Here is a 25,446-nt window from a genome sequence, read left to right as displayed (position 1 = left end):
GTCATAATATCTTATACTGTAAATTAAAATCACTTTCAAAATTATTTTAATATCAAAACAAGAATGCTCTAGAATTTCTCTTTTAATTAATACAAAAATATATATAAGGTAATTAAAATTAAAATGAAGAACACTCGTCAATTATTCGATGGCTTTAAAGTTCTCTTCCAAACATTCATCTCTCAGTTCTTCTTTCTTCATGCTCACTTCTCGGTTCTTCTCTTTAGTTCAGATTTTTTTCCCCAAATTTTTTAATTCTATTCATTTTCGATCATTTTTGGGTGTTTCATGGAGATTAGGTGTTTTCCTCATTCTTCCTCCGTTATTTTCCTTTTTCATTAGATCTGCAAAAATAATTTATTTTCATTTTTCATCAGATCTGAAAAGTTAAGAAAGTTTCAGAGAATAAATAAATTGAAAACTGAGAAAAGGAGTTTATTGACATGCATTAGATATATAAAAACTCTTGGATTGGATTTTATTGAGCTGTAGATCCAAATGAATTAATGATATGTGTGAGCTGTAAATTGAGACTCTTGGATTGGATTTAGTTGTTATAGTTTGAAAAACTATTGGGATTATTTTTCCATGGATATGTTGAGTTTCGATTTTAGCTGTTGGAGTTGGAGTTGGAGAGAAGGAGTTTGGTTGTTGTCAAAGAAGAAAAAAATTTGTTGGAGAGAAGGTCGAAGAAGGAAATGAATGAATTGGTCTGCTGGAAATAATGGAAGTAAGGTGGAGCAATAGTAAGAGGAAATAGAGGGGAGGTGCACTAGAAAAAACAAAAAACATTAAATAACAATTTTCAGTTTTTTATTTTATTTTTATTAAAGAGGTTTATCACTGACAGGTGTCCTGGAAAGGGGAGCTTTCCCATGGTGGGAAAAAACTCCCCATTCCCAGGCTAAACGTCACCGTCAATGGGTCAATGATTAGCTAAATTGATTACCGGTAATCCTTTGGGCATTTGATCAATCCACTATGAACATCTTTAATGGATGAACTAAAGTGGGTAAACCAAGTTATTTTTGTGGGGTCAAATTGTCATGGAGGATTTAATCAATACATAGTTAATCAGTTTTTACTTTAATAGCGATTGTTTAGAAAGAACTGAAATTTGATCCCCACGTGTTTTATATTTTTTATTTGCAATTAGTTTTGTTTCAAAATTAATATTAATTTAACTATTTTGATTAAAATTTAAAATATTTAGAAAGAACTGAAATTTGATCCCACGTGTTTTATATTTTTTATTTGCAATTAGTTTTGTTTCAAAATTAATATTAATTTAACTATTTTGATTAAAATGAATTAAAATATTAATTGTTAAAGTTGTAAGAAAATGATTTTAAGAAATTTTACCTAAACAAATTGTAAATAATAATAAATATATAAAATTAAAAAATATAAAAAAATACACAACAATAATACATAAAAACTACATTTACAATGGAATACAAAACAATAAATAAATATTAGTTTTGTCAAAAAAATAAATAAATATTAGTAAAAAAACAAATAAATATAAACAACAGATTACATTTTAATGAAATACAAAATAATACAAATGTCAAAAAAAAAAGAAATACAAAATAATACAAAAATTAATGATATAAAATAATAAATTTAATGCTTGTGATTATTTTCATCAATGATTTTAATGCTTGAGATTTTTTTTTTTTGAGGTTGGTTCTATAGTTGATGCGTAATTTAGCCCTTTATTCTTTTTCTTTCCATGCTTCTCTTCCAAATTTTTGTTAGTAGCCACCTTTGAAGATTGCATAAGGGGCCGAGTTGAGACGAGATAAATTGTTTATGAAAAATGAAGATTAGATTATGTAACCTACAAGATCTAATGTTATCTTGTATTAAATTGTTGATTTCACATTTGGTTATTGATATGTATTTATGGGAACCTCCATTCCCTTTTGGATTAGATATAGTGCATGTGTCATTATGTAATACCCCTTATTATTTTATTTTAATTTTGCAAATTTAAAGACAAATTTGAGTGGAGATTTCTTTTTTATACAATGATCAAAGAATTTCAAATGAACGAAATTTTATCTCTTTCCCTGACAATTGTGTTGAATTGACTCAAAATTTTGATGTGTGTTTCTCAAAAAATCATGGCACAATTTGGTGATTCTGAAAAAACTGGGTGGTTCTGTCATGATTAAATCATGACACAATTTTTGGATCAGATTGCAGTACATCATTGTGTACGAGCTTAATCGTGGCGCGATCTGGGCAAATCATGGCACGATTTTGCCTGGATCTGAACAATATATAAGCACTCTTTGACCCATTTGTTGAGTGAGCTTGAGAATCTCATGAAAATCAAATGAGGGAACTTTTAATGAACTTAGGAACTAAAGGTTTTTGGTCTTCTGATACTTATCTTGGAGGTTTAGCTTGAGAATGACGCACTGATACCCCCACCAACACTTGATGCCTATCTTGGAGGGCCTTCTGATCTATCTTTTCTCCCATCATTCGGAGATCATGTTGCTCTTTAAGTTTGAAATGACGTTGATGTAAGTGTTTATTCTTGTTTCTATTTATTTAATTTTTGGGTTAATAGTGTTTTTAACCCCTCTAATATAGGTCATTTTCGGTTTTCGCCCCTCTAAAATTTTCGATTTGATTTGCATCCTTGTAAAACTTTTTTTTTCCGGAAAACACCCCTCCTCCATCCAACTCAGCAAATTCGCCTACGTGGCACTGATTTGGCAAAAAAATTTCATTTTTTATTTTTTTTAAATGGCCAGGTGTTAAAAAAAAATTTCCACTTCAGATTTTTATTTTAAAAAAGTAAAAAAAATCCAAAAAATCATAAAAAATAAAAAAATCCAAAAAATATTCAGTTTTTTTTCCATAAAATTTAAAAATCGAAAATAATTTTTAAAAAATAAAAAAGTCCAAAAAAAAATATTCAGTTTTTTTCCAAAAATCGAAAAATAATTTTTAAAAACTAAAAAAAATCCAAAAAATCATAAAAATATTCAGTTTTTTTCCAAAAAATTTAAAAAATAGAAAAATAGTTTTTTGAAAATTCCGAAAAAATATTAAGATTTTTTCCGAAATATAAAAAAACAGAAAATAGTCATATTTTTTTCCAAAAAATTTAAAAATCGAACAAAAATTAGATTTTTTTCAAAAATTTAAAAATTATAAAAAAAACTATTAAGATTTTTTTTGGAATTTAAAAAATTAGAAAAAAATCAGAAAATATAATCAGATTTTTTTAAAATTAAAAGGATTTTAAAAAATTGTGGAATTTAATTTTCAAAATTAAAAAAAATTCAGATTTTTTAAAAAAGAATTCTGGATTTTTAAAAAATCTGAATACAAATTTAGAGGTTTTTATAAAAGTCAATGGGGTGGACAAAATATCCAAACCCACCCGAACCCGCGTAAACCGGTCCATAGAAAACCGAAACGGGCGGGTTCAATCGGATGAACGGGTTGTGTGGGTTAAAATAACGGCTTGTGTTGGATATGAATGGGTCGGTTCGGATGACAAAAATTGAACCATCGGAATCCGACTCCGACCGAATTTGTTAGTTTACTAGTATTATTATTATAGGCTAAGCTGTGTCTTGTCCTATCCTATATAAAAAAGTGTACAGATTGCTAGCTATATCTACTTAATATCTTGGGAATCCAAAGTTGTACAGGCTATCACGTGACTTTGTCTAGTATTTTCTTTTAGACTTTCACTTTCTCAATCAATTGTTAATTGTTTCTCTTGCTTTGAAACACAAATACAAGTTCCTGCATTTTTCTCTCTCACAAGATTAGCGCCAACACACTAGTCTTTCTCTCTTTTCTGTCAACACATTCCACAAGTTCATGAAATGTGAAGCAAGATGATGTGTTTATTTGCATTGTATAAATATCATCTTCTTTCTTCATTGTGTTTCTTGCTTCAAAGAGAGCTGGTGGTTAAAGTGATTAAATCCTTATATCTGTGAACAAAAACATATGAACAAAGAAGAAAATAGTGCGCGGAACAAAGATCTTCCTCTTGATTGAAACCCCCCTCTTCATCTTCTATTATCATACTTATCTCTCGACCTGCTGGTGTGTAGGAGACATATAGTCTTTGATCTAAATCAAACACATAGCTTTTTCACCACTCTTTGATTCTGTCTTTTTGTTTTTATTCTTGGATTTTGGTTGATAATGGAGATGAACAACCCGAAATAAACCACCCGAAAAAACCGCCACCCGTCCAAACCGAGAACCGAGTAAACCGAGTACATGAACGGACGGGATTGGGCCTTGATTGTGCAACCGTGGGTTTGATCGGATTGGCAGTTTTGGTCCGGCGCCGACCGAGACCGACCGTTTGTCCACCCTTGAAAGTCATGGAAATTTCATTTTTCCTATAATTAAGCTCTTCCTTAGAGGAGGTAGAAATCATAAATCTTATAAAATCTTTCCACGACGATGGCAAAACCCTCTGATATTATTTGAAAATAAAAATTCTTATTATAGCCCCAAAATGGATTTTTGTTAGAATCATTAGGAAAAAAAAAATTTGTGGAATGAAATGATTTTTTCCCAATATTTTATTAAAATTGTGGTATAAAATTTTCGAATAAAAAATCTGAATTTTTTCTATATTTGTATACAGATTTTTAAAAAAATTCAGATTTTTTTTTTCAAAAAATCTGACCTCTTTTGTAATTTTGAAAATTAAATTCCAGAATTTTTTAAAATATTTTTAATTTAAAAAAAATCTGATTATATTTTCTGATTTTTTCTAATTTTTGAAAAAAATCTAACTTTTTTTCGATTTTTAAATTTTTTGGAAACAAATATGACTATTTTTCTGTTTTTTTATATTTCCGAAAAAATCTTAATATTTATTCTGAATTTTTTTAAAAATTATTTTTCGATTTTTTAAATTTTTGGAAAAAAACTGAATATTTTTTGGATTTTTTTTTTAAAAATTATTTTTCGATTTTTTAAATTTTTGGAAAAAAACTGAATATTTTATAATTTTTTGGATTTTTTTTTTAAATTAATTTTTAAAATAAAAATCTGATGTGGAAATAATAAAAAATGAAAAAAAATGTCAAATCAGTGCCACGTAAGCGAATTTGCTGAGTTGGACGGGGGAGGGGTGTTTTCTGGATTTTTTTTTTACAAGGGTGCAAATTAAACCGAAAATTTTACAGGGGCGAAAACCGGAAATGACCTATATTACAGGGGTGAAAAACACTATTAACCCTTAATTTTTTAATCTTCAAGTGTTTATTCTCATTTCTGTTTAATTTTTTGTACTTCGGATTCGCGATTCGGGCGTACTCTGATGCATCAGGCATTGTGTAACACCCCGTTTTCCCAACTTTAAAATTTCACATAAAATCAGAGTATTTTGATCACAAACGGAATGTCACATACTTCATTTAAATCATAAAATGGATAATAATAATTATCCTTCAAATTCAACATTATGAAAATCTTAAAACTGTTGCAGCGGAAAATAGTTCAACATTTAAAAGTCTTGGCACGCAGGCCTTATTGGAAAATCTCATAAATTAGTTCATAAAAGAGACACGTAAGGAATAGAAGTAAAAGCAAGCCCCCATCCCGTTACGTATCAGAGCACCTAGACACCAAGTGAGGAGTCCACTCACGAACGCCTCTAATCTTTATTATCTGCACATTACCCACGGTCGAGGCAACATATACGCAGAAGGGGTGAGATTTCATAATCAATACATTAAGCATATAATCCAATAAAATGCATTTAACAAGTTACACATTAATAACATCTCAACAATTAACACTTAGCATATTTTTTATTTCATAACAAATACAATCATCAAATACTATTACTAATTTTCATCTCAAATCATAATCAACTTAACACTCAACTTGACGACACAACTCATCTTTGACCATGCAACTCTATCAACTCAACAACTTAACAGCTTAAACCATCATGAAACTTCTTGATATGCAAATGCATGTGGTACCAATCAACTACAAAAATGAGCATAATAGGCTCTTCAACGTGTGAGCACAAAGGCTGCCGGGCCTAAAGCCCCCAACTTTAATGAGCACAAAGGCTGCTGGGCTGCCGGGCCTAAAGCCCCCAACTTTAATGAGTATGCAATGAACTCAAACTTCCAACAACTTAGACAACAACATGAACAACTCATACGACTCATAATCATGGACAACTTCTTAAATTCCAACAACATAGACCGACTCATGCAACTTCAAGACACTAACAGTCAATAGCAGGGAACAGCAACAAGAAACAGCATTTAATAACACTTGATTGCGTTAACATCATCTAAGGAATGAATTACATCAACATAAGTATCATAAAGCATCATTATAACATTCATGCAACAACACTACTAATCTCAGTTACCTGAACAAACTTCTGGAGCTTATGAAAGTATCCTAAACAGCTCTCTTACTTACTGCTAAGGTCAACTCAAGACTACACGTACGAAAGGATCGCGTCGGGACAATTTTTGGGCAACTATCAGCCTAACTCGCAGTGGCGAGTAACTTTGCTCGCAATGGCGAGCAAAGTGTGCATTCTGGGTTCCTAAGTCCTTACTCGCAGTGGCGAGTTATTCTGCTCGCAATGGCGAGCTTACAGGTCACTCGCAGTTGCGAGTTGCATTGCTCGCAGTTGCGAGCTCTGGGTTCTAGCTCGCAGCTGCGAGTGTCGTTGCTCGCAGATGCGAGCGATGAATGTCAGTACGGCCAGAAACCTAAAAATCACAACTTTTCACCTAAATTCATGATTCTCTCATCCAAATAGCATCTAATTATCATCTTAAGTAATATCTAAGGTTTGTACACTAATTTTGCATCAATTTAACATCTGTTCATGATTCAATCATCAAAATTGATCTTAAACCTAATTCCCAATTCTCACCAAAACTTAACCTAATCATGCTAAATTCATCCTATAGAATTATACCCTTAATAATATTGAAAATTAGTCTCACCCTTACCTGGTAATAGCAGAATCGCAGCCCTCCCTTGGTTCTTCTCTCTTTCTGACTTTTCTCCCTTTTTCTCCAAAAACGTTTCACGTACGTTGTAAACTAATTCTCACAACCTAAACCTTCTATTTATAATACTTGTATTACTCTTCTCACCACTTAACTTACTCACCTCACAACACAGCCCAAATTCTAATATTTTTATTTTCTTTCTCATATCTTATTTTATTTAATAATAAAATAAGTCACACCAACATAACAACTTCACAACATCATATACTCCACACAATTCATTTATAAATCATATAAACTACTCAACCTCATGAATCATATAATTCACACATCTCAATCACTTAAATCATAAATCATATAAGCATATATTTATAAATATACTCTAACTTCATCGAATTAATTAAATAATTAAGACGGACGTTACAACTCTCCCCAACTTATAAAATTTTCGTCCTCGAAAATTTACCTCAAGCAAACAACTCTGGATAAGACTCCCGCATCTTATTCTCTAGCTCCCTCGTCAAGCTTTCACCAGTAGTGCCACTCCAAACAACTCTCACTAGAGGTATTTCTTTGCCTCTCAACGTCTTCATTTTACGGTCATCAATCCTCAAAGGTAAAGTCTCCACCGTAAGGTTGTCCCTAACTTGCACATCATCACTCTGAATCACATGGGACGGGTCTGGAACATACTTCCTCAGCTGCGACACATGAAACACATCGTGCAAATTCGATAAATGCGGTGGTAAGCCAACTCTATAAGCCACCGTGCCAATTCTCTCAGATATCTGATAAGGTCCAATAAACTTCGGAGTCAACTTCTTTGACTTCAATGCACGACCAACGCCGATCGTTGGAGTAACTCTCAAGAACATGTGGTCTCCTTCTTGAAACTCAAGGTCTTTCCTACACTTATCATGGTAACTCTTTTGTCGACTCTGCGACGCTTTCATCTTTTCTTGAATCATTTTCACCTTATCAGTAGTCTGTTAAATAGTTTCTGGTCCTAAAACCACACTTTCACCTGTTTCAAACCAACACAACGGAGTCCTACACCTCCGACCATACAAGGCCTCGAAAGGTGCCATTCCTATACTTGAATGATAACTATTATTATAAGTGAGCTCTGTCAACGGGAGATGACCATCCCAAGTTCCTCCTTGCTCAAGTACACATACTCTTAACAAATCTTCGAGTGACTGAATCGTTCTTTCCGACTGACCATCTGTTTGGGGATGATAAGCCGAACTCAATCTCAACTTAGAGCCTAAAGCCTCTTGCAAACTCTTCCAAAATCTCGAAGTAAATCTTGGATCTCTATCTGACACAATGCTTGAAGGAACACCATGCAACTCCACAACATCTCGAATATAAATTTCTGCCAACTGAGCTACAGGAAAACTAATATTGATCGGAATGAAGTGTGCCGACTTCGTCAATCTATCAACAATCACCCAAATAGCGTCATTCCCTTTTGGAGTATTCGGCAGACTTGTCACAAAATCCATGGATATACTATCCCATTTCCACTCTGGTACATCTAACGGTGTCATCAATCCAGCAGGTTTCTGATGTTCTACCTTCGACTTCTGACAAAATTTATTAATGAATTAATGATTTTAACTTTATTTAATTTCTTTTATAAATTATTTCAATGTGAATAATTAAATGTATGAATGATAAAACAACAATTCTATCAAAGATGTTATTTCTTTGTTACTAAAACGCAACAACAATTAACTACCGGTTGGAGAGCGAACCACAATTAACCACAGTTAAGGGCAAAATGGTTAAAGAACAATTTTCAAACAAGGGAAAGGTAGACTGACAACAATAAGGCCAAAGGTTTATTGGGCCGGATCTGATTCGGGTGATTCTCCCCGTGAGAAACAACGAAGAATCATTACATTACGCTAACAGTGGAGATTGAACGTAGAAGAAAAGATACAATCTCACGTGTGTTATCTTCTTCGTGTTCCCCGTTTATTTATCTATCTCTATTTGAAATCTCTTCATCAGGAACAAACAATCGAATTTTCGAAGAGGAACAATAAAATTAACAAGGAAATTTCTGAAAGGGTGAGAATTAGGGTTTTCGGTAATCAATGACTAAGACCACGAAAGGCGGTAAGGTGATGAACCCTACCGATGCTTATCGAAAGGAGCTTCGCAAAAAGGAATTGAAAAGGGTAACTATCTATCTGTTTTCACTTTCATCACAATTAATTCAAATTTTGAGTGTTTATTTTGCAAAATTGAATTTCAATTATGCAAATATGGTTTTTTCATACATACTTACGCTAGCTTAATTAAACCGTTTATCCAAATACTGACTTAATCACTGATTTATGTTCTTAAAGTTCACATTTTTGCTTTGTTGTTTTGGTTTGCAGAATAAAAAAGAAAGAAAGAAAGTGAGGGATGTGGGGATTTTGAAGAAAGATCCTGATCAACTCAAGAAGCAGATTGAGAATTTGGAAATGATGAGTAAGTTGCGTAGTGCTTTATTTTATTAACTAGCTTTTGCATTCCGAGGAACTGGAATTTCACCCTCATTTTTGTTGGTATAGTCAATTTTGTTTAGAGATTAGCAATTATACGCTATCTGTTTAAATTAGTTTTACACTGACATCCAATGCAAGCCATTTATTTTGCAACCTTATACTTCATATTATTAGTTTTAATATTAATTTAGAAGCCTAGGCTGATGTGACAGAACAGTGGAATCTTATGTGACACATGGGAATGGGAATAGTTGGTTAGAAATCTCACTAGGGATTCGTCTTTCAAACCACTTTGTGTCTCTCCCTCCCTAAACCGCCAAACCAGCTTAACACTCCACTATGTTGGCAAAAGGTGTACCGGGCATTGCAAAAGGATTACTCTAGTAGTTGTCTGGGTTTGAACAGTCAGTTCGATATATGAACTTGTGAAAACTAATTTGCAGGGAGTAGGACTAATCATACAAATCAAATATAGAACTGCTAGGCTTATTTTAGAGAACCGTAAATCTTATCAAATCGTAACAATGAAAAACATAATGAAAAATAACATAAAGTTTCTCATATATAAATAAACATTGTATTCAATATACTATACACTACAGTTGCTGACTTTTTCATTTTGTATTCTTCTTAGTCTGTTCCTAATCCCTACCCCAGTATTCCACTTTTATTCCAAAATGTGGTATGGACATAACAATCCTTTAGTTGTTTCCCTGGCATGCATTAGTAGTATAGTTATAATTTAATTATAACTTACAATTGAGATGACATTTTATATACTTTTGCCTATTGAAAACCACTGCGCACTGTTTGTTGTTGCAGAGGCTGATGGCGCCTTGGATAAAGCAAGAAAGCACAAAAAGAGGCAACTAGAAGATACACTTAATCGTGTCATTAAGAAGCAGAAGGTAACAACTCATACATATCTGTTTTGTTGGGCCACTTTTTATTCCTCTACATTACTTTTCAGATTTTTATGTAGTTATGTGCAATTGTTTTTTTTCTTGAATGTAAAAAAGATAAAACAGTGAGAACTGACTTCTGGATTATTGAGGCCAATATCTGTTTTCTCTCGATGAGACTATGGCGTTTTTCAATACCCTGAGCCTATCAAGTTTGCAGAGGGTTTCCTATCAAACTTCTTTCCCATACCCGAAGAAGTAAAGGAAATTCTGGTGTGTTTAAAGATAGTGATACTGTGAGATTCAGTTAATGTTCTTTCAAGGTAGAAACTTGCTACTGGCAATACATGAAAAATAGTCATTAGCTCATTAAATCACCAATTCAGAGTACTGATCACTGTATATGTCTGCTGATACATGTGTTTTTTGGTTTTTAATTGTCTCATTTTTCTTCGCCGTAATGTTATCACATACTCCCTCCGTCCCTATATATAAGCACCCATTTGACTAAAAATTTGTCCCTAAATATAAGCCTCTTTTCAAATTACTAGATGCATTTTTTTTAATGCTAAACATACCCCTAATTAATACTACTAACTTGTCTTGAACTATGAAAAGTCAAATTTAATACACATACAAACAAAGGACAATTTGGTAATATTAACACACAAAATAGACACATTAATTGCACTAACAGCGTTTCTTAAGAAATGTGAAAAATGCAAAGGAGGCTTATATATAGGGACGGAGGGAGCATAAAGTATTGCTACTTTCATGCTTCTGAACACCATTTGTAACTTGCAGAGTGGTTAATGTACTATACTTGTCCATAGATAAGTATCACTAAGAGTAGCTGAAGGTCCATAGATAAGTATCACCAAGAGTAGATGAAGGTCCCTCTTAGGTTTATCATTGCCTCTAAGTGGTAGTTTATCAGTGCTGTCAGGCCATGGTGGATGGCGGTGGTGGATTTTTTCGCCTACTGCTATGGCCCATTTACGAAGAAAGGCGACACTATGATGTTTTATGATGGAAATGGTACCTTAGAATGACAGTTTTTTGGCCTTCCGCAATTGATAATACTGCTTGGTTGATCAGAGTATGACAGAAATGGGATGCTGTCAATTAATAAAAATAAAGACAACCTCATAACCAAGAGAACATATACCAAGCACATGTTCTGATGCAAAAATTTATTTGTTTCTTATCGTCTATAATTGTTTCTCTCTTCAACATAATTAAGAAACTTATTGTTATACCGTATAGAGTGATTGCTAATTACATGACTCTGAAACCAGTTGAAACAAGCACTTTGTTGACGTACAATTCTTCTCCGTAGGCAAGTTCCACTAACAGTAGCTGAAGGGACGTATTGGGTTTATCATAATCTGTAAGTGGTAGTGTTGTTGATATTTTTTTGGTCCAATGTAAAAAGGTTGTCCTTTTGTAGCCATAGGCTGCAATGCGTTTCTATTGAAATAAACTTGTAACGGGTCATTGTTAATTTTGACTTTAGACAGACCCATGCATTTTTTTTGGTGAACATTCAAGTCTTGATTGGTAAAAGGAAAAAGCAGAACTTTATGGATATAGAGTATTCATGAATTGAGTTTGATATTTGCGTTAGTAGCTGAAGCTGCCTGTGTTGTGCATTTGTATTTTTATTTAGCATAGGATACTGAATTCAGCTTGAATTCGAACGCTCCAGTCAACTGTATGCATGATTTTATTAAATAGTTCCTATTGATTATCTAAATCTGATATCTTTTGGACAGGAATATGATGAGAAAAAGCGGGAGAAGGGTGAGGCCCCTGTTATGTTCAGGTGAGCAATTGAGTACTATTTTCAAGTACAAATTTATGCCCAATTTGTTTTTGTGTAGTTTATAAGTCCTTGGATGTCTTTTGAGCAGTCATTTGGGGCTTCCACAAAGGAGAACAAGTGCAGAAGAGGAAGATAGAGTTAATCACCCACAGCCAGAGGTATGATTTAAGTTTTTCTTGTGTTTGCATGTTTATGTATTTATTCTTCTTATTCTTATTCTTCTTCTAATTCTTACAAAACTAGAGTTGTCTAGGTGTTGTAAATGGTTTTCGAGTTACTAACTGATTTTTACTACATGACTCTGTTTATTACCATCTTATTCTTATTCTTCTTCCTATTCTTACAAAACTAGAGTTGTCCAGGTGTTATAAATGGTTTCGAGTTACTAACTGATTTTTACTACAGGACTCTGTTTATTACCATCCTCAATTAAATCCCACCGGGGCTCCACCGCCAGGGAAACCTCCCATGTATCATTCGCCTATAGGTATGCCGAACTTCTTTTTCATATTTGATTGGTAAAATAATGTATCTGTAAATGATATTGTTTTGACATCTCCTTTATTTAATCAGTTTTCATGCTGAACTGCAGGACCTAGAATTCCCTTGTTTGGTGCTTCGTCAAGTACTGCTGCATCATCCTCGGCAACAGAGTTCGATGATGGTGTATTAGCTGTACCTCCACCTCCCCCACCACCACCACTACCCGAAGCTAGTTCAGCTGATGGTGCTGTTTTACCTGCATCTTTGCCACTGCCTCCCCCACCTCCCATGCCTCCAAATCCCACTACTGCGGTGCCTGCATCATTACCACCACCTCCTTTGCCGCCACCACCTCCTGGTCCTCCACCTAAAGAGCAAGCTGTAAATCGGCCTTTACCCCCTCCTCCTCCTCCACCTCTAAAACAGTCTCAGCCACCTCCACCTGGCACCAGTGAAGGTGAAGAGAGAAATCAGTATGCATTGCCAGATAATCTATCTTCCAAGGAGCCTGGTCAGGTTAGGGTCATTTTTAGTTAATGACTTAGGCTTTTTTTCAAGACATTATCTGAATGTATAAGTATGAAAGGACCTGAAATTGTATGTATTTATTGAAAGTTTAGAAGCATCGGTGCTGTTGTCGGCATTTTTTTTTTTTTTTTTTAATTCAAAAGGATTCAGTGTGGGGATGCTGATGTTTTTCAAAATGTAGGATGTGAGTATGGCAGGGAAATATTTAATAAATATTTTTTTTAAAGAAAATATTTGTATGTTTACTAAATAATTGTAAATACTAAATAGTATCAGTATGTTATCATTTGTTTAGAAATACTAAAGACTTTTAAATGTTGTAATTGGGCTGCAGACAAGTTTTAGTCTATTTTGCTGTGTTAGTTTGTTTCAGTACCAGTTTTCATTGTTTTTAAACATTTCAAAGTACGTTCAAGCTGAAAAAAGATTGATATGTATATGCTGTTGTCTCTTGCTTGTATATGACTATCTGATATCTGATCTCAGGTATACCATATGCCACAGGTTTTTGTCAATTCATGCTTCATATATGGCTACTAGGCACTTGTCATAGTTGCCAAATGCCCAAATGGGAACACCTTACTTTTGATTGCTCTTAGTTTGAAAATCTGTCCTGTTGTTATTATATCTTAACAAAAGCTTCTATGGAAATAACATTTTTTTTTCACCCTGAAATGTAGGTGCAGCTTCCTCCGCCCCCTCCACCACCAAGTCGTATGCCACAAAATTCTGGTGCTATTCAGTTTGATGGTGCTGTAGTTTCTACTGACAATAAGCATTCTTTGTCAAACCAGGAGATCCAAAAATTGGTTCCTGGGCCTCCTCCTCCAAGGCAACAGCTTCCTGGTCCGGGACCCACATTAATCCCGAGTGTACCTGATGTATTGCCTCCTGGAATATCTCGGTTCCCACCACCCCCACCCCCACCACCTGATATGAGGCCTCCTTTACCTGTGATTGGACTTCCTGGTCAGGCACCACCTCCTGGAATGATGGTCCCCCTAATCCCAAGGCCCCCATATGGTCCTCCACCTGGGCCTCCTCCAATGATGAGACCACCACTTCCACCTGGTCCTCCTCCGAACTTTCAGGAAGAGGATCATATGGCAACTAGGCCACTTCCTGCTCCGAAACCATCATATGTTAAATCTGCTGCTTCTACTGTTGTTAAAAGGCCATTAGCTCAGCACACTCCAGAACTCACATCTATGGTAAGTTGATTCAAGTTGTTTTCTTATTTATAGCTTTGCATTTATTTCAGCTCTCGAGTTTTATTCTTCCCCATACCTCTGTTAAGTACACCTAGTTCAAAATTGTTTTGAAACATAATGTCTTCTCAAGTAAAGTTTCTTGCAGTAGTGTATATTAATATTTTCAGACGGCTGAATAAGCTAATGACAACATACTGTAAATATTCTGATGCTAATATTGATCCAGACCAAAATAATTTTGTTGTTTGCACGTAAACACCAACCTTTGTACTTGATCTGTTATTTTGAAAATTCTGTTATTTTATTATGAATGGAGAGCAGTAGCACTCTGTAGGAGCTTATATCTCCATGGCAGTCGGAGTCACATCTCTTCTGTAAACCCCTCCATGCACAAGCAACAATACCGTATTACCGATCCATTCCTTAAATTAGCCATTTCTTAATGCTCCATTATTTCTCTGTTGGTTCTGGTTTGTATCAGCAGTTCCCCATGTCTAATGCACAGGTGAACAAGTAAACAAACTAGGACAAATTAGTGGTTGCAAAACTGTTTTAATTATGGAGACTACATCTACACGTTTGATTATTGCCAATTTTTTTTTATCAACGATTAATGACAATTTGATTCTCATGATGATGCAACCAAATAATTAATTGACTTCACTGCTACATGGGCATATAAATTCAAGTGTCGAGAAAAGTTGGCTTTAGGTAGTGGTCAAAATTTGAATTCTCAGAGATGTTTCTGAGTAATGTCTCAGTTAATTAAGTTGACAGATGTCCTAAATTGTCCACGACCACTTAAAGTGGCATCATTTGTTAATATTTTGATCTCTTTGTATATGTAATTGCTCTTATATAGTCTGGGTCATGTTTTTTTTACTAGGTTCCTGCATCTGTGCGGGTGAGAAGGGAGACTGCAATGACCAAAACAAAACCAAAACCATCTGTATCAACAGTGTCAGTGTCAACATCTAGGACAGTCTCTGTGACACCTGGGCCAACTATTTTAAAAGCAGAGTCAGTGAGCTCGTCGTCTGCTCCAAAAGCACCAAGCATTGATGACTCATACACAGCTTTCTTAGAGGACATGAAAGCCCTTGGCGCACTTGATGGTTGAGAGTGGCGAAGCAGCAAAATGGCGAGACTGTGCGAAGTAGCTTGTATTCAATGAACCACTCAAATGACAAATTCTTTTGTTTTTATTGATAAAGTATTTATAAGACCTTGAAAGGTCGTGTAATTCTAATTCATGCCCGCTCTCTTTAGTTTAAGTCGACGTACTGGTTTTTCTAAAAACAAATGGGTGCACTGTTATTATTTTATAGTTTTATAATTGACATTTATTTTATTTTTTGACGGAAAATTGACATTATATCTTAAAAAAAATATTCCTTTAGATATTGGTTATGATGATTGAACTTTTTTAATGGCTTGTCACTGTAAATGGTATTATTAACATAACGAGATTTTAGATTTTTTTTTAAACATTGGTTGTGATCGATCTCTCTATATGTACTCGAGAAGTTTTGTACATGGATTCTGGCAAGCTAGTCATTTGCATATTTCTGTAATTTTTACTTTTTTAATTTGTATAACAATTATATTATTTGAAGAGTGTACATCACTATAATATGTGAAACAATTTCACTTGTACTCGTGAGAATTGTATTTGTCAATCAACTTAAATAGCTAGGTGTATTATTTAGAGAAATGATATTTTGACAACCATTTTTTGACAACTTTTGGACAACTTTATCTCTCATACTCACATGAAGTTGTTATCATCTCTCTTCCTTTTTCTCTCTCCATTGTTTTTGACCAATAAGAAGTGATAAAAACAAGGTTGTCAACAAAGTTGTCATCAAATGGATGTCAAAATATCATTACTCTATTATTTATACCAATTGCTTCAATTTCATTAATCTCATATCATAATATCCCCTATAGAATGATGCAATTTATTGAGAATGTTGAGAATCAAGTCTAGTAGAGAGTGTTGAAGAATCATTTGGAATTTGATCATTTGTGTTGGGTGCCGTTTGAATTGCGGCTTTCAATATTTGTAAACTGATAAGTAACAAGGAGATTGTTTATTTGGAAGCATTGGCAATTTGGCATCATGTTTATCCATTCTATAAATGAAAAATTGCAAAACATAGTTGAATTCCAACATTGCCAACACACAGTTAGACGAATATTCGCTAATAATACAATACATACGCCATTGCTAACGTGAGCACACCTTGGCTTGACTAAACACTACCCCCATAATGTTATTTTTTTATCCAATAATGAACTCCACTTCTCATTTCAACTTACATATCTCTCTCATCATATCTTTGTCTGTTTGGTAAAAATAGAAAAGAAAATTCATATATTTGTTTGTCCATTGTTTTTCGGGGAATTAGTCACTTTAGTCCCTGAATGGGAAAAAATTAGTCACTTTAGTCCCTGAATGGAGAGAAATTGCAAAACAGTCCTTGAAGGTAGACTCTGTTAGTCAATTTCAGGGACTAAAGTGACTAACAGAGTTTATATTCAGGGACTAAATTGACTAACGGAGTCTGCATTCAGGGACTAAATTGACTAACAGAGTCTACATTCAGGGACTATTTTGCAATTTATCTGCATTCAGGGACTAAAATGACGATTTCTTTCCTATTCAGAGACTAAAGTGACTAATCTCCCATTGTTTTTCCTCCCCCCTTTGATATTTTAGTATTTATTTGACTTACGAGTAATTTGACTTTATGGTAATCCCAAGTGGATTCTATCCGTTGAATATTGAATATGAACACGAATATGTTTTTCTAGTGCTTAGTTAGAAGCTAGAAACTCGGCTAAAAAACAGTCCAATAAATACACAAACACACACATATATTTAACAGTATAACATATATTAATATTTCATTGTACCTACCTGTGGTGCACCACTAATTAATATAACATAAAGCTTCAAAATACATGGATGAACCAACCAACATCACATGTATTCCCATCCATACACCCACTTGCAGCTCTAGAAGTTGAGTTTGTCATACCATTGGTAATCTTATCTTATTATACATATTTAAAGGACAATAAGTCAACTAGGGAAGGTAAGGTCAGGCCGTGGGGCACAGCACTTACATCAAGAGGGTTGGATCAAATTATAAAACTATATGAGAGCCCATATAATATATATTTTTGAATAAAAGAAGTAGAAGAGGGTGACAAATTGAAATTTGAAAGTGACTACTAATATATTACAAAAACTGAAAATTGATATTTGGAGCATGTTCTGAGATTTATGTGAAAGTGAAGCATAGATGATTCTTTGTCTGTTAGCATAGTAACCTTTTCATTCTTTGGCGCCTGCCATGAAGACTGTTCTTTCCACAGGTTTTTTGTTATGTTGCTCCCTTCTGTTCCTACTTTTGGATTCTTCAACTTCACTTCCTCTATGTGTTGACTCAAGTATGCATATCTTTTATACTTTTTCCATCCTTTTTTTTTTTTGGTTTTTCATTATAGATGTGTATATCTTCTTTATGTTTATATTGATTGTTTTTGTGTGTGTGTGTGTGTGTGTGTGTGTGTGTGTAGAGGCACCCTTTACCTTGAATACCACACTCAAATTTTGTCCTTACAACAATGGAAGTACTTGCTGCAATTCCATACACGATGAACAAATTCAGAAGCAATTCCAACAGATGAATGTATCTGATACTGCCTGTGCCTCACTTTTGAAATCAATACTTTGTGCGGTAGGTCTTTTTTATCCCTAAAACATTTATTTATTTTAATGAGAACCTAAAGAAAAAGTATATATTCAAGGTTTTTTATATCAAAAAATAGTCATGTATTGCTTGAGACAGCATCATATTCTTTTATAGGAAAGTGTTTGTGGTTAATTTAGTTTGTGCTTTGTCTATTCTTATTTATAAGACCCTTTTAAAAGATTTGTTTATCCCTTAATATAAGACTGTACAAATTTCTAGATACTATTACTCTTTCTCCAAATACATCCCTTATTAATAACTATCAATTGGTCTTGAAATATGAAAAGTCAACTGAACACACTTATACACAAAAGGTAATTTAGTAATAGTCATAAACAAATTATACACATCAATTAGACTATCAACTTTTCTTAATATGCATAAAAAGTTCCAAAGGGTCTTATAAATAGGGACGAAGTGAGTAGCAAAGATTGGGCCCTAGACCTTTTGCGTAGTACTCCTTCAGTGTCTCAACGTGGGTTGGGACGAGATCTTGATACATTGAAACCTATACTAGTAACCGATGTTTTAAATCGCAGTTGTGATCACAGTCTTGATCCTAAACATTCCGAAGAATCACAGTCTTATGCGATTGATGCAGCCTCATTTACGGTTACAGAGACATCAAAAACCTTTATATCGTGACTTAGATTGTTGTTGCAGAGCTTTTTTTTCTTTTTTCTTTTTTTTTCTTTCAAAAACCTGCCAGTAACCACTTTTTTTCAGTTCAACAATTTACCTATGCCTTGTATGTAGCTAGCTAACTTTGTTTGTTTGTAGAGGTGTGACCCTTATTCAGGCGAGCTGTTTACGGTTCAATCCACACCGAGATCAGTTCCCGTGCTTTGCAATTCTGCCATTCCGGCAAATTCTTCTCAATCAAAGGCATCGGTGCATGACTTCTGCTCTGAAGTATGGGATACATGTCAAACTGTGTCAATAGTAAACTCACCATTTTCCCCTTCCTTACAAGGTCAAGGAGGTGGATTACCAGCTAATACCAATGCAACCAAACTGAATGAACTGTGGCAATCGAAAAACGATTTTTGTAAAGCATTTGGTGGAGCTTCCAATAATCAATCAGTATGCTTTGGGGGGGAACCTGTTGCATTACGTAACAATGAGACTATTATCCCTCCCCATGGCTTATGCCTTGAGAAAATTGGGAATGGATCTTATCTCAATATGGTTGCTCATCCTGATGGCTCAAACCGCGCGTTCTTCTCGAGTCAAATGGGGAAAGTTTGGTTGGCAACTATTCCTGAAGAAGGATCAGGAGGACAATTGGAGCTTGATGAATCAAGTCCCTTTGTTGATCTAACTGATCAAGTTTATTTTGATACTCAATTTGGAATGATGGGAATGTCGTTTCATCCAAATTTTGCAAACAACGGCCGATTCTTCGCTTCGTTTAACTGTAATAAAGATAAATGGTCTGGCTGCAATGGAATATGTTCTTGTAATTCAAATGTTAATTGTGATCCATCAAAGATAGGTACTAGTAATGGCGCTCAACCGTGTCAATATCAAACTGTTATTGCAGAATATACTGCTAATGGCACCGGGTCCCAGCCATCCTCGGTACGCATTTCTACACCATACATATGAAACAATAGTTTCTATAAGGTGTTTAATTCAGTGGATATAATAGAATAGAACTATCTAATCATTATCGGATTTTCAGGCTACAAGTGCTAAACCAACTGAGGTGAGAAGAATATTTACCATGGGACTCCCATTTACATCTCAACACGGTGGTCAGATACTCTTTGGACCTAATGATGGGTATTTATACTTCATGATGGGAGATGGAGGAGGTACAGGTGATCCATACAATTTTTCCCAAAACAAGAAATCACTGCTTGGAAAGGTTATGAGGCTTGATGTAGACAACATTCCAAGTGAGTAGTACAAACACTTCATATATATAGCACAAACAATTCAATCATTCTATTTTCTCAAACTATTACCGGTGTTGACATGTTAGTGTTAGCTTTGTGCTTGGTGTCCCTGTCTTTGTCGATGCTTCATAGCTCTATAGCTTGTGCGCTTCCTTTTATAAAATGTTCTACCAATAATTGGTCAAACAAATGCTGGCCATATAGTTGAATAGAATCTAGTTGTTCTGTTTCTACTAGCATTTAAAGTTCATTGAGTACTGATAATATTTTTTAATTCCTCACTATTGACAATTATATTTATCATGAACCTTTCAGGTGCATCAGAAGTTAGTAAACTTGGACTTTGGGGTAGCTACTCAATTCCTAAGGATAATCCATTCAGTGAAGATAAAGATCTGGAGCCTGAAATATGGGCCTTAGGATTAAGAAATCCTTGGCGATGCAGTTTTGATTCAGAAAAACCTTCCTACTTTTTTTGTGGAGATGTTGGACAGGTTTGTGAATGCTTATCTCAAAATAAATTTCAGAAATGATATTTGTACACTTGAAAAATTCTAAACCTGCAACGCTAGTTAAGGATGTTTGAAATTAGGGTTAATGAAACATGGAGTTTGGTTAATGAGTACGGCAATATAGGATTACTCATTAACCACTTACCGAGTTTCATTAACCATTACTTCGTTCATTATCAACCGAGTTCTCTGTTAAGGAAGTTCAATGGATGTATAACCGTTTAAGAGAACAAAAAGAATGCATGCGTCTTTCTTGAGGCTAAAATAGTTGTCAATTTCCTCAATCATAAACTTTTAATAACTTCTACAAGGAAAAAAGTGAAATGCAATATTCTTAGTTACACAATTGATTTGCAGGATCTTTATGAAGAGGTGGATCTCATCACAAAAGGTGGAAACTATGGCTGGCGTGTATATGAGGGACTCTATCCATTCACTACTACAGAGTCACCTGGAGGAAATACATCCCTTAAATCCATAAATCCAATTCCCCCCATAGCAGGATACAACCATTCCCAAATAAACAAGAATGAAGGATCAGCATCAATTACCGGGGGATATGTTTATCGATCCATGACTGATCCTTGCATGTTTGGAAGGTACTGAAGCCTTTTCTTTTCCTTTTTGGCCTTCATCTGGTTTTTCATATTATGTAAGTTGTTGAGAGTCACAGAAAGAATAAGATGTGGTCTGAAAAAATGTTATAAGTAGCAGACGCCCTTCACCTTACAAGCTGCATTTGTATGGATGAGTTATACCTAACCAAAATTTTTAAGATGAGTTCAGAGTCTATCTAAATTCTGTCACTCGGGTCATGCTTTACATGTCCACTACAGGGACGGTGTGAAGAAGTGATTGCAACAACAAATTGTAATTTATCCAGCACAATACTTAACTCTTGCACAAGAACAAATAGTACACATGTGTGCAACATTATGAGTTGTTTCTCATTGATTGGTGTCAAGATATTAAATTGCAGTCACAACAACGATTGTAATGTCACAACCCTCAACATTGTAGAGAATCACGACCAAATACTACAGTTGGTGTGTTTTCAGTTGTGGTCATGATTTGGTCACATATCATAGACATCAAATCGCTTGATGCTGTGGATGTTTGCTCATATTTGCCATGGGACTTATTTTAAAACGCTTTGGTGCTTTTCAGGTACCTGTATGCTGATCTTTACGCGGGTGCGCTTTGGGCTGCCACCGAAGATCCTTCAAATAGTGGAAATTTCACGACTAGCAAAATCCCTTTCAGCTGTGCACACGATTCTCCTATACCGTGTGATTCAGCACCCAGTAGCTCCCTTCCAGCTCTTGGATACATCTTTTCATTTGGGCAAGACAACAACAAAGATGTTTATATTCTTGCAAGTTCTGGTGTTTACCGAGTTGTTCGTCCAAGTCGCTGCAGTTACACTTGCTCACAGGAAAAGGCATCAACAACTACTACTCCTCCTTCTCCTTCTCCTTCTCATGCAACCCATTTGAGTAGCTTCTATGGATATATGTTTCTGCAGCTTTCATCTTTATTGTTGGTTTTGATGTGTTTTATGTAGTATATGCTAATTATGATAACTCTTAAATTACTGATAGATAAGAGAATGTTTTATTCACAAGTTCTTTCTTGCTTTCTACTATTCTGTCTCTCCTTTTGATAACTAGTATATAAGTGGATGGAGATTCTAAAATACTACAAATTGGTCATATCAATTTGGTACAGAATCTTCAATAAAGCATGCAACAACACTACAGCAACATGTTTTCCATTTCAGTGTTGAGACTTGAGAAATAAACGATCATGAGCTTTATGGACTAGAGACCTTGGAAGTTTCATAGGCACTACTTAGCTGCATTATTTGCATTGAAAGGGAGGATTACCACCCTTTATAGCGGAGTAATGTTTTTGACCTACAAAGAAGAGTAAAAACAATTAAGTCAACTGTAGTCCATCATTACACACTTGAATGAAGTGATACTCTACATTTAGACATGTATATCATCTCCATGCCAAAAAAACTTCAGTTCAGTACATGTGTCAGTTTCACAAAATCATTTTGAAAAATTATTATACATGCATGGTCACAAATAAAGTCAGCTGCAAAAAAAAAAAAAAATCAGACAAATCTTTATCAGTTGCCATAAAATGAACTGAAATGAGAAAGAATACTGATGAACCTGCTTGTGGAATAAAAAAGTTCACCGACCCACTGCCAAATATATTAAGATCAGACTATTGCATTATGAGATGAAAGAAGTCAACAATACAATTTACTGAGTTAGCTTGTCTGTCAAGTTAATCTGCTGTATGCTACCTTAGAGTTCACTATTGTACAGCATCAGCAGTCTATAAATACCTCTTGTATTCACTGATTTGATAAGGCTAATACACAATTTGTTTACTTCATAATATGGTATATAATAACATAGCATAAGTTAGCTCATACAAATCCATTCCAAGTTTAGCATACCTGCAATTTGAATCATCAATCAGAAGGACAGACCACTCCAAAATGGAATTCCCAGAGCCGTACCTACAAAGGCAATTTTATTAAGGGGCTATAAATAAACCAGGAGAGTAAAAATATAATGTACAAACGTGAAATAAAATCATTTAAAACCATAAATAAAGTATTAATGACTAAACTCGTGATCTTAGGAGAGGAGGGGGAGGGGGGAAGCAGTATAAGTTTCATAGAGCATCTCCATTCATGCAAATCTAGTCAGATAATTCAAGATTGCAGACCATCAACACGAGTAACAGAGATTATTTCCAATACAAAACCACCGGTTCATTTACTGCAAGCTATTTATAACATTGAGTTACAGTTACTACTGCAATGCACAGTTGAGACTGTTAGCAAATGAAACTAAGAAATCAACTAACTTCCAAATACTAGAATTCTAAACAAGCTACTACTGCTAGCTGTACAAGGGGATGCTACGGCACCCCCAATATTTTTCCAATTTACTCATGAATATAAGCAGCTTTAAGTATAGTTCATATAAATTGTGTTTGATAATGAATTATGTTTGGTAACCCCAGCGAACTTGATGAATCACATGATGCTTGTTAGTGGGACCAAGCGCATGGACCATTGAAGAAGGATAAGAAAGTAGTGTTAACTGAAGCCTTAGTATCTTTCTTCACATTTTGAAATATATCTTCGTTTCTATTTCGCCAAATCTCAAAGCAGGTTGCAATGAAAAAAGTTCCCGCCTCATTAGTTGCATGGTGTTTAAACTAAATCTGAAAATTCTGCATGTAAAATTCGTTGGGGTAAGTAGGACGAAGTTCCTAAAGGTACATAAAAAATAGTGGATAAAAGTAGTCTATCCTATAGCAACTCAGTTTGGTTTGAAGGGGAGGTATTAGAGTAAGTGAGATAGTAGTCATTTACATTGCTACTACCAAACAGACCCTTAAGCTTGTAACTAAACTAACTATGCTATGCTAAGTCAGTAGTAGTTGGTCTCTCTATATAAAGAAGCCTTTGGCTTCAATTGTAACTAACTCAAGATTCATGAATAACATAATCTGAATTCTCCCTCTATCTTCATCTTCTACAATGAACTTGGATCAATTTCTCTTTTCCTATTTTTTTCAGAAAATAATACATGCAATTTATTCGGAAAATTCAAATTACTCTGTTAGTTTTACATATTTACCCCTACAATTATTTAAATTATAAAAGAGAGAAAATATATTTGCATTTTTCAATAGTAAAATAAATCGGGTATGTTTGTAAAATAATCATTAATGTATATGAAATTTCGCAAATTATCTTATATTGAGAGATAAAGAAAAAGTAAAAAAAAGTCTTATAAATAAAGGTGGAGGGAGTATAACTTTTTTGAAGTTGTAAAACACTCAATGTACTTTTTGTTTAGAAAAATTGACACAACTTACTTTACTTTTTAAAAAAATTGAGAAATATAATATAAATGTTTAAAAGTGGAGAGATAAAAATATTTAAAAACCGAACTCAAATTCTTTCAAAACAATGTCTCATTTGAATCTTATAGATAAAAAACACTAAAAAGAAACTCCACTAAAAGTTGTCGGAAGATTTTTTTTTTTGCGAATATTACTCATTGACAAAATTGATAGATACTTTTTAATATAAAAAGCATGATTATTAGAAAAAATAAAATAGGGAGGAATGAAGTTGTTTTTTGTTTTTTTACAAATGAATGAAGTTGTGTTAAAAAAACAAATTATAAAATACAACTATTTTTTGTTGACATATGTGGTGTATTTGATTTACTCAAAAACATAGAGATTTTAATGAACAACGAAATTGGACAAAAAACATAATTCTTGTCATATACTATTATGTATGATTTTGTCTAGTACTTACGTTTTAAAAATCAAAGCAAAACACACTTCTTAAGGAAATATAGTAGCTCGTTTTAGGAGTATTGTTTTGTTTCTCAATAAATGAATTTACTAAGACGAGACGAGACGTGGTTAAGGGTACAAACCTTAATTATGCTCCATCTATTATATTAAGCCGATCATCATGTATGTACTACTCCATGTTTGAAGGAGAAACCAAACAACGAGAAGTACACACATTCATTCATCTTTTGTTTGTGGAAAGTGGAAACATAAAAAGTGCAACGAAGTGGAAATGAAACTTGTGGTCATTCCAAGTAATATTACAATGCTTGTTCTTTATTTATGTTTCCTTTCTCTAGAGTTTTGCTAGTACAAATGATCAACACATCAATCACCCATGGAGTATGCATTATGCCCCCCACATACACACAACAAAACTTAGTACTGTAGTTTTATGAGGTGAGGTCCCTC

At 34.2% G+C, this 25,446-nt stretch overlaps 2 protein-coding genes and 1 long non-coding RNA gene across 5 annotated transcripts; 2 read left to right on the top strand and 1 right to left on the bottom strand.

Moving 5' to 3' along the window:
- The first annotated feature begins 8,932 nt into the window (after positions 1–8,932).
- ELF5 (proline-rich family protein) lies at positions 8,933–15,754 on the top strand. 3 transcript variants are annotated; one of them, XM_085735620.1, is made up of 9 exons: positions 8,933–9,187; positions 9,392–9,485; positions 10,325–10,410; positions 12,180–12,229; positions 12,318–12,387; positions 12,635–12,716; positions 12,822–13,228; positions 13,921–14,451; positions 15,338–15,754. In XM_085735620.1, exons 1-9 carry the CDS (start codon positions 9,104–9,106, stop codon positions 15,569–15,571), a joined length of 1,638 nt encoding a protein of 545 aa, XP_085591746.1. In that variant the 5' UTR covers positions 8,933–9,103; the 3' UTR covers positions 15,572–15,754. The 3 variants fall into 3 exon arrangements, with proteins under 3 accessions (XP_085591746.1, XP_085591748.1, XP_085591747.1); XM_085735622.1 differs by lacking the exons at positions 8,933–9,187; positions 9,392–9,485; positions 10,325–10,410 and adding an exon at positions 10,531–10,727; XM_085735621.1 differs by lacking the exons at positions 8,933–9,187; positions 9,392–9,485; positions 10,325–10,410 and adding an exon at positions 11,708–11,794.
- A 1,975-nt stretch (positions 15,755–17,729) lies between these two features.
- Positions 17,730–22,252, top strand: LOC146901814 (HIPL1 protein-like). The gene is made up of 7 exons (XM_085735619.1): positions 17,730–17,910; positions 18,040–18,200; positions 18,996–19,796; positions 19,900–20,116; positions 20,432–20,610; positions 20,986–21,227; positions 21,796–22,252. The coding sequence occupies exons 1-7, from the start codon at positions 17,814–17,816 to the stop codon at positions 22,190–22,192; spliced, it is 2,094 nt and encodes a 697-aa protein (XP_085591745.1). The 5' UTR covers positions 17,730–17,813; the 3' UTR covers positions 22,193–22,252.
- LOC146901813 (uncharacterized) lies at positions 20,878–24,200 on the bottom strand. Its single transcript, XR_015022795.1, has 2 exons — positions 23,105–24,200; positions 20,878–22,544 (listed from the first exon to the last, which is right to left on the bottom strand). It is a non-coding gene; the product is annotated as an uncharacterized LOC146901813 (long non-coding RNA).
- Positions 24,201–25,446: the final 1,246 nt, after the last annotated feature.

The sequence above is a fragment of the Medicago sativa genome, chromosome 8 (genome assembly GCF_051527215.1).
Source record: "Medicago sativa cultivar Bolivia chromosome 8, Bolivia_mono, whole genome shotgun sequence".
NCBI classification, from domain to species: domain Eukaryota; kingdom Viridiplantae; phylum Streptophyta; class Magnoliopsida; order Fabales; family Fabaceae; genus Medicago; species Medicago sativa.
The sequence above is the reverse complement of the archived record's forward strand: the minus strand, read 5'-3'. Positions and strand labels throughout refer to the sequence as shown.

Bases quoted from the DNA above. Each gene is read 5' to 3' on its own strand.
- ELF5 (XM_085735620.1), top strand. From the start codon at position 9,104: ATGACTAAGACCACGAAAGGCGGTAAGGTGATGAACCCTACCGATGCT. The intron at 9,188-9,391 runs GTAACTATCTAT...TTTGGTTTGCAG, and splicing joins GCAAAAAGGAATTGAAAAGG to AATAAAAAAGAAAGAAAGAA. The intron at 14,452-15,337 runs GTAAGTTGATTC...TTTTTTTACTAG, and splicing joins CTCCAGAACTCACATCTATG to GTTCCTGCATCTGTGCGGGT.
- LOC146901814 (XM_085735619.1), top strand. From the start codon at position 17,814: ATGAAGACTGTTCTTTCCACAGGTTTTTTGTTATGTTGCTCCCTTCTG. The intron at 18,201-18,995 runs GTAGGTCTTTTT...GTTTGTTTGTAG, and splicing joins TGAAATCAATACTTTGTGCG to AGGTGTGACCCTTATTCAGG. The intron at 19,797-19,899 runs GTACGCATTTCT...TCGGATTTTCAG, and splicing joins CCGGGTCCCAGCCATCCTCG to GCTACAAGTGCTAAACCAAC.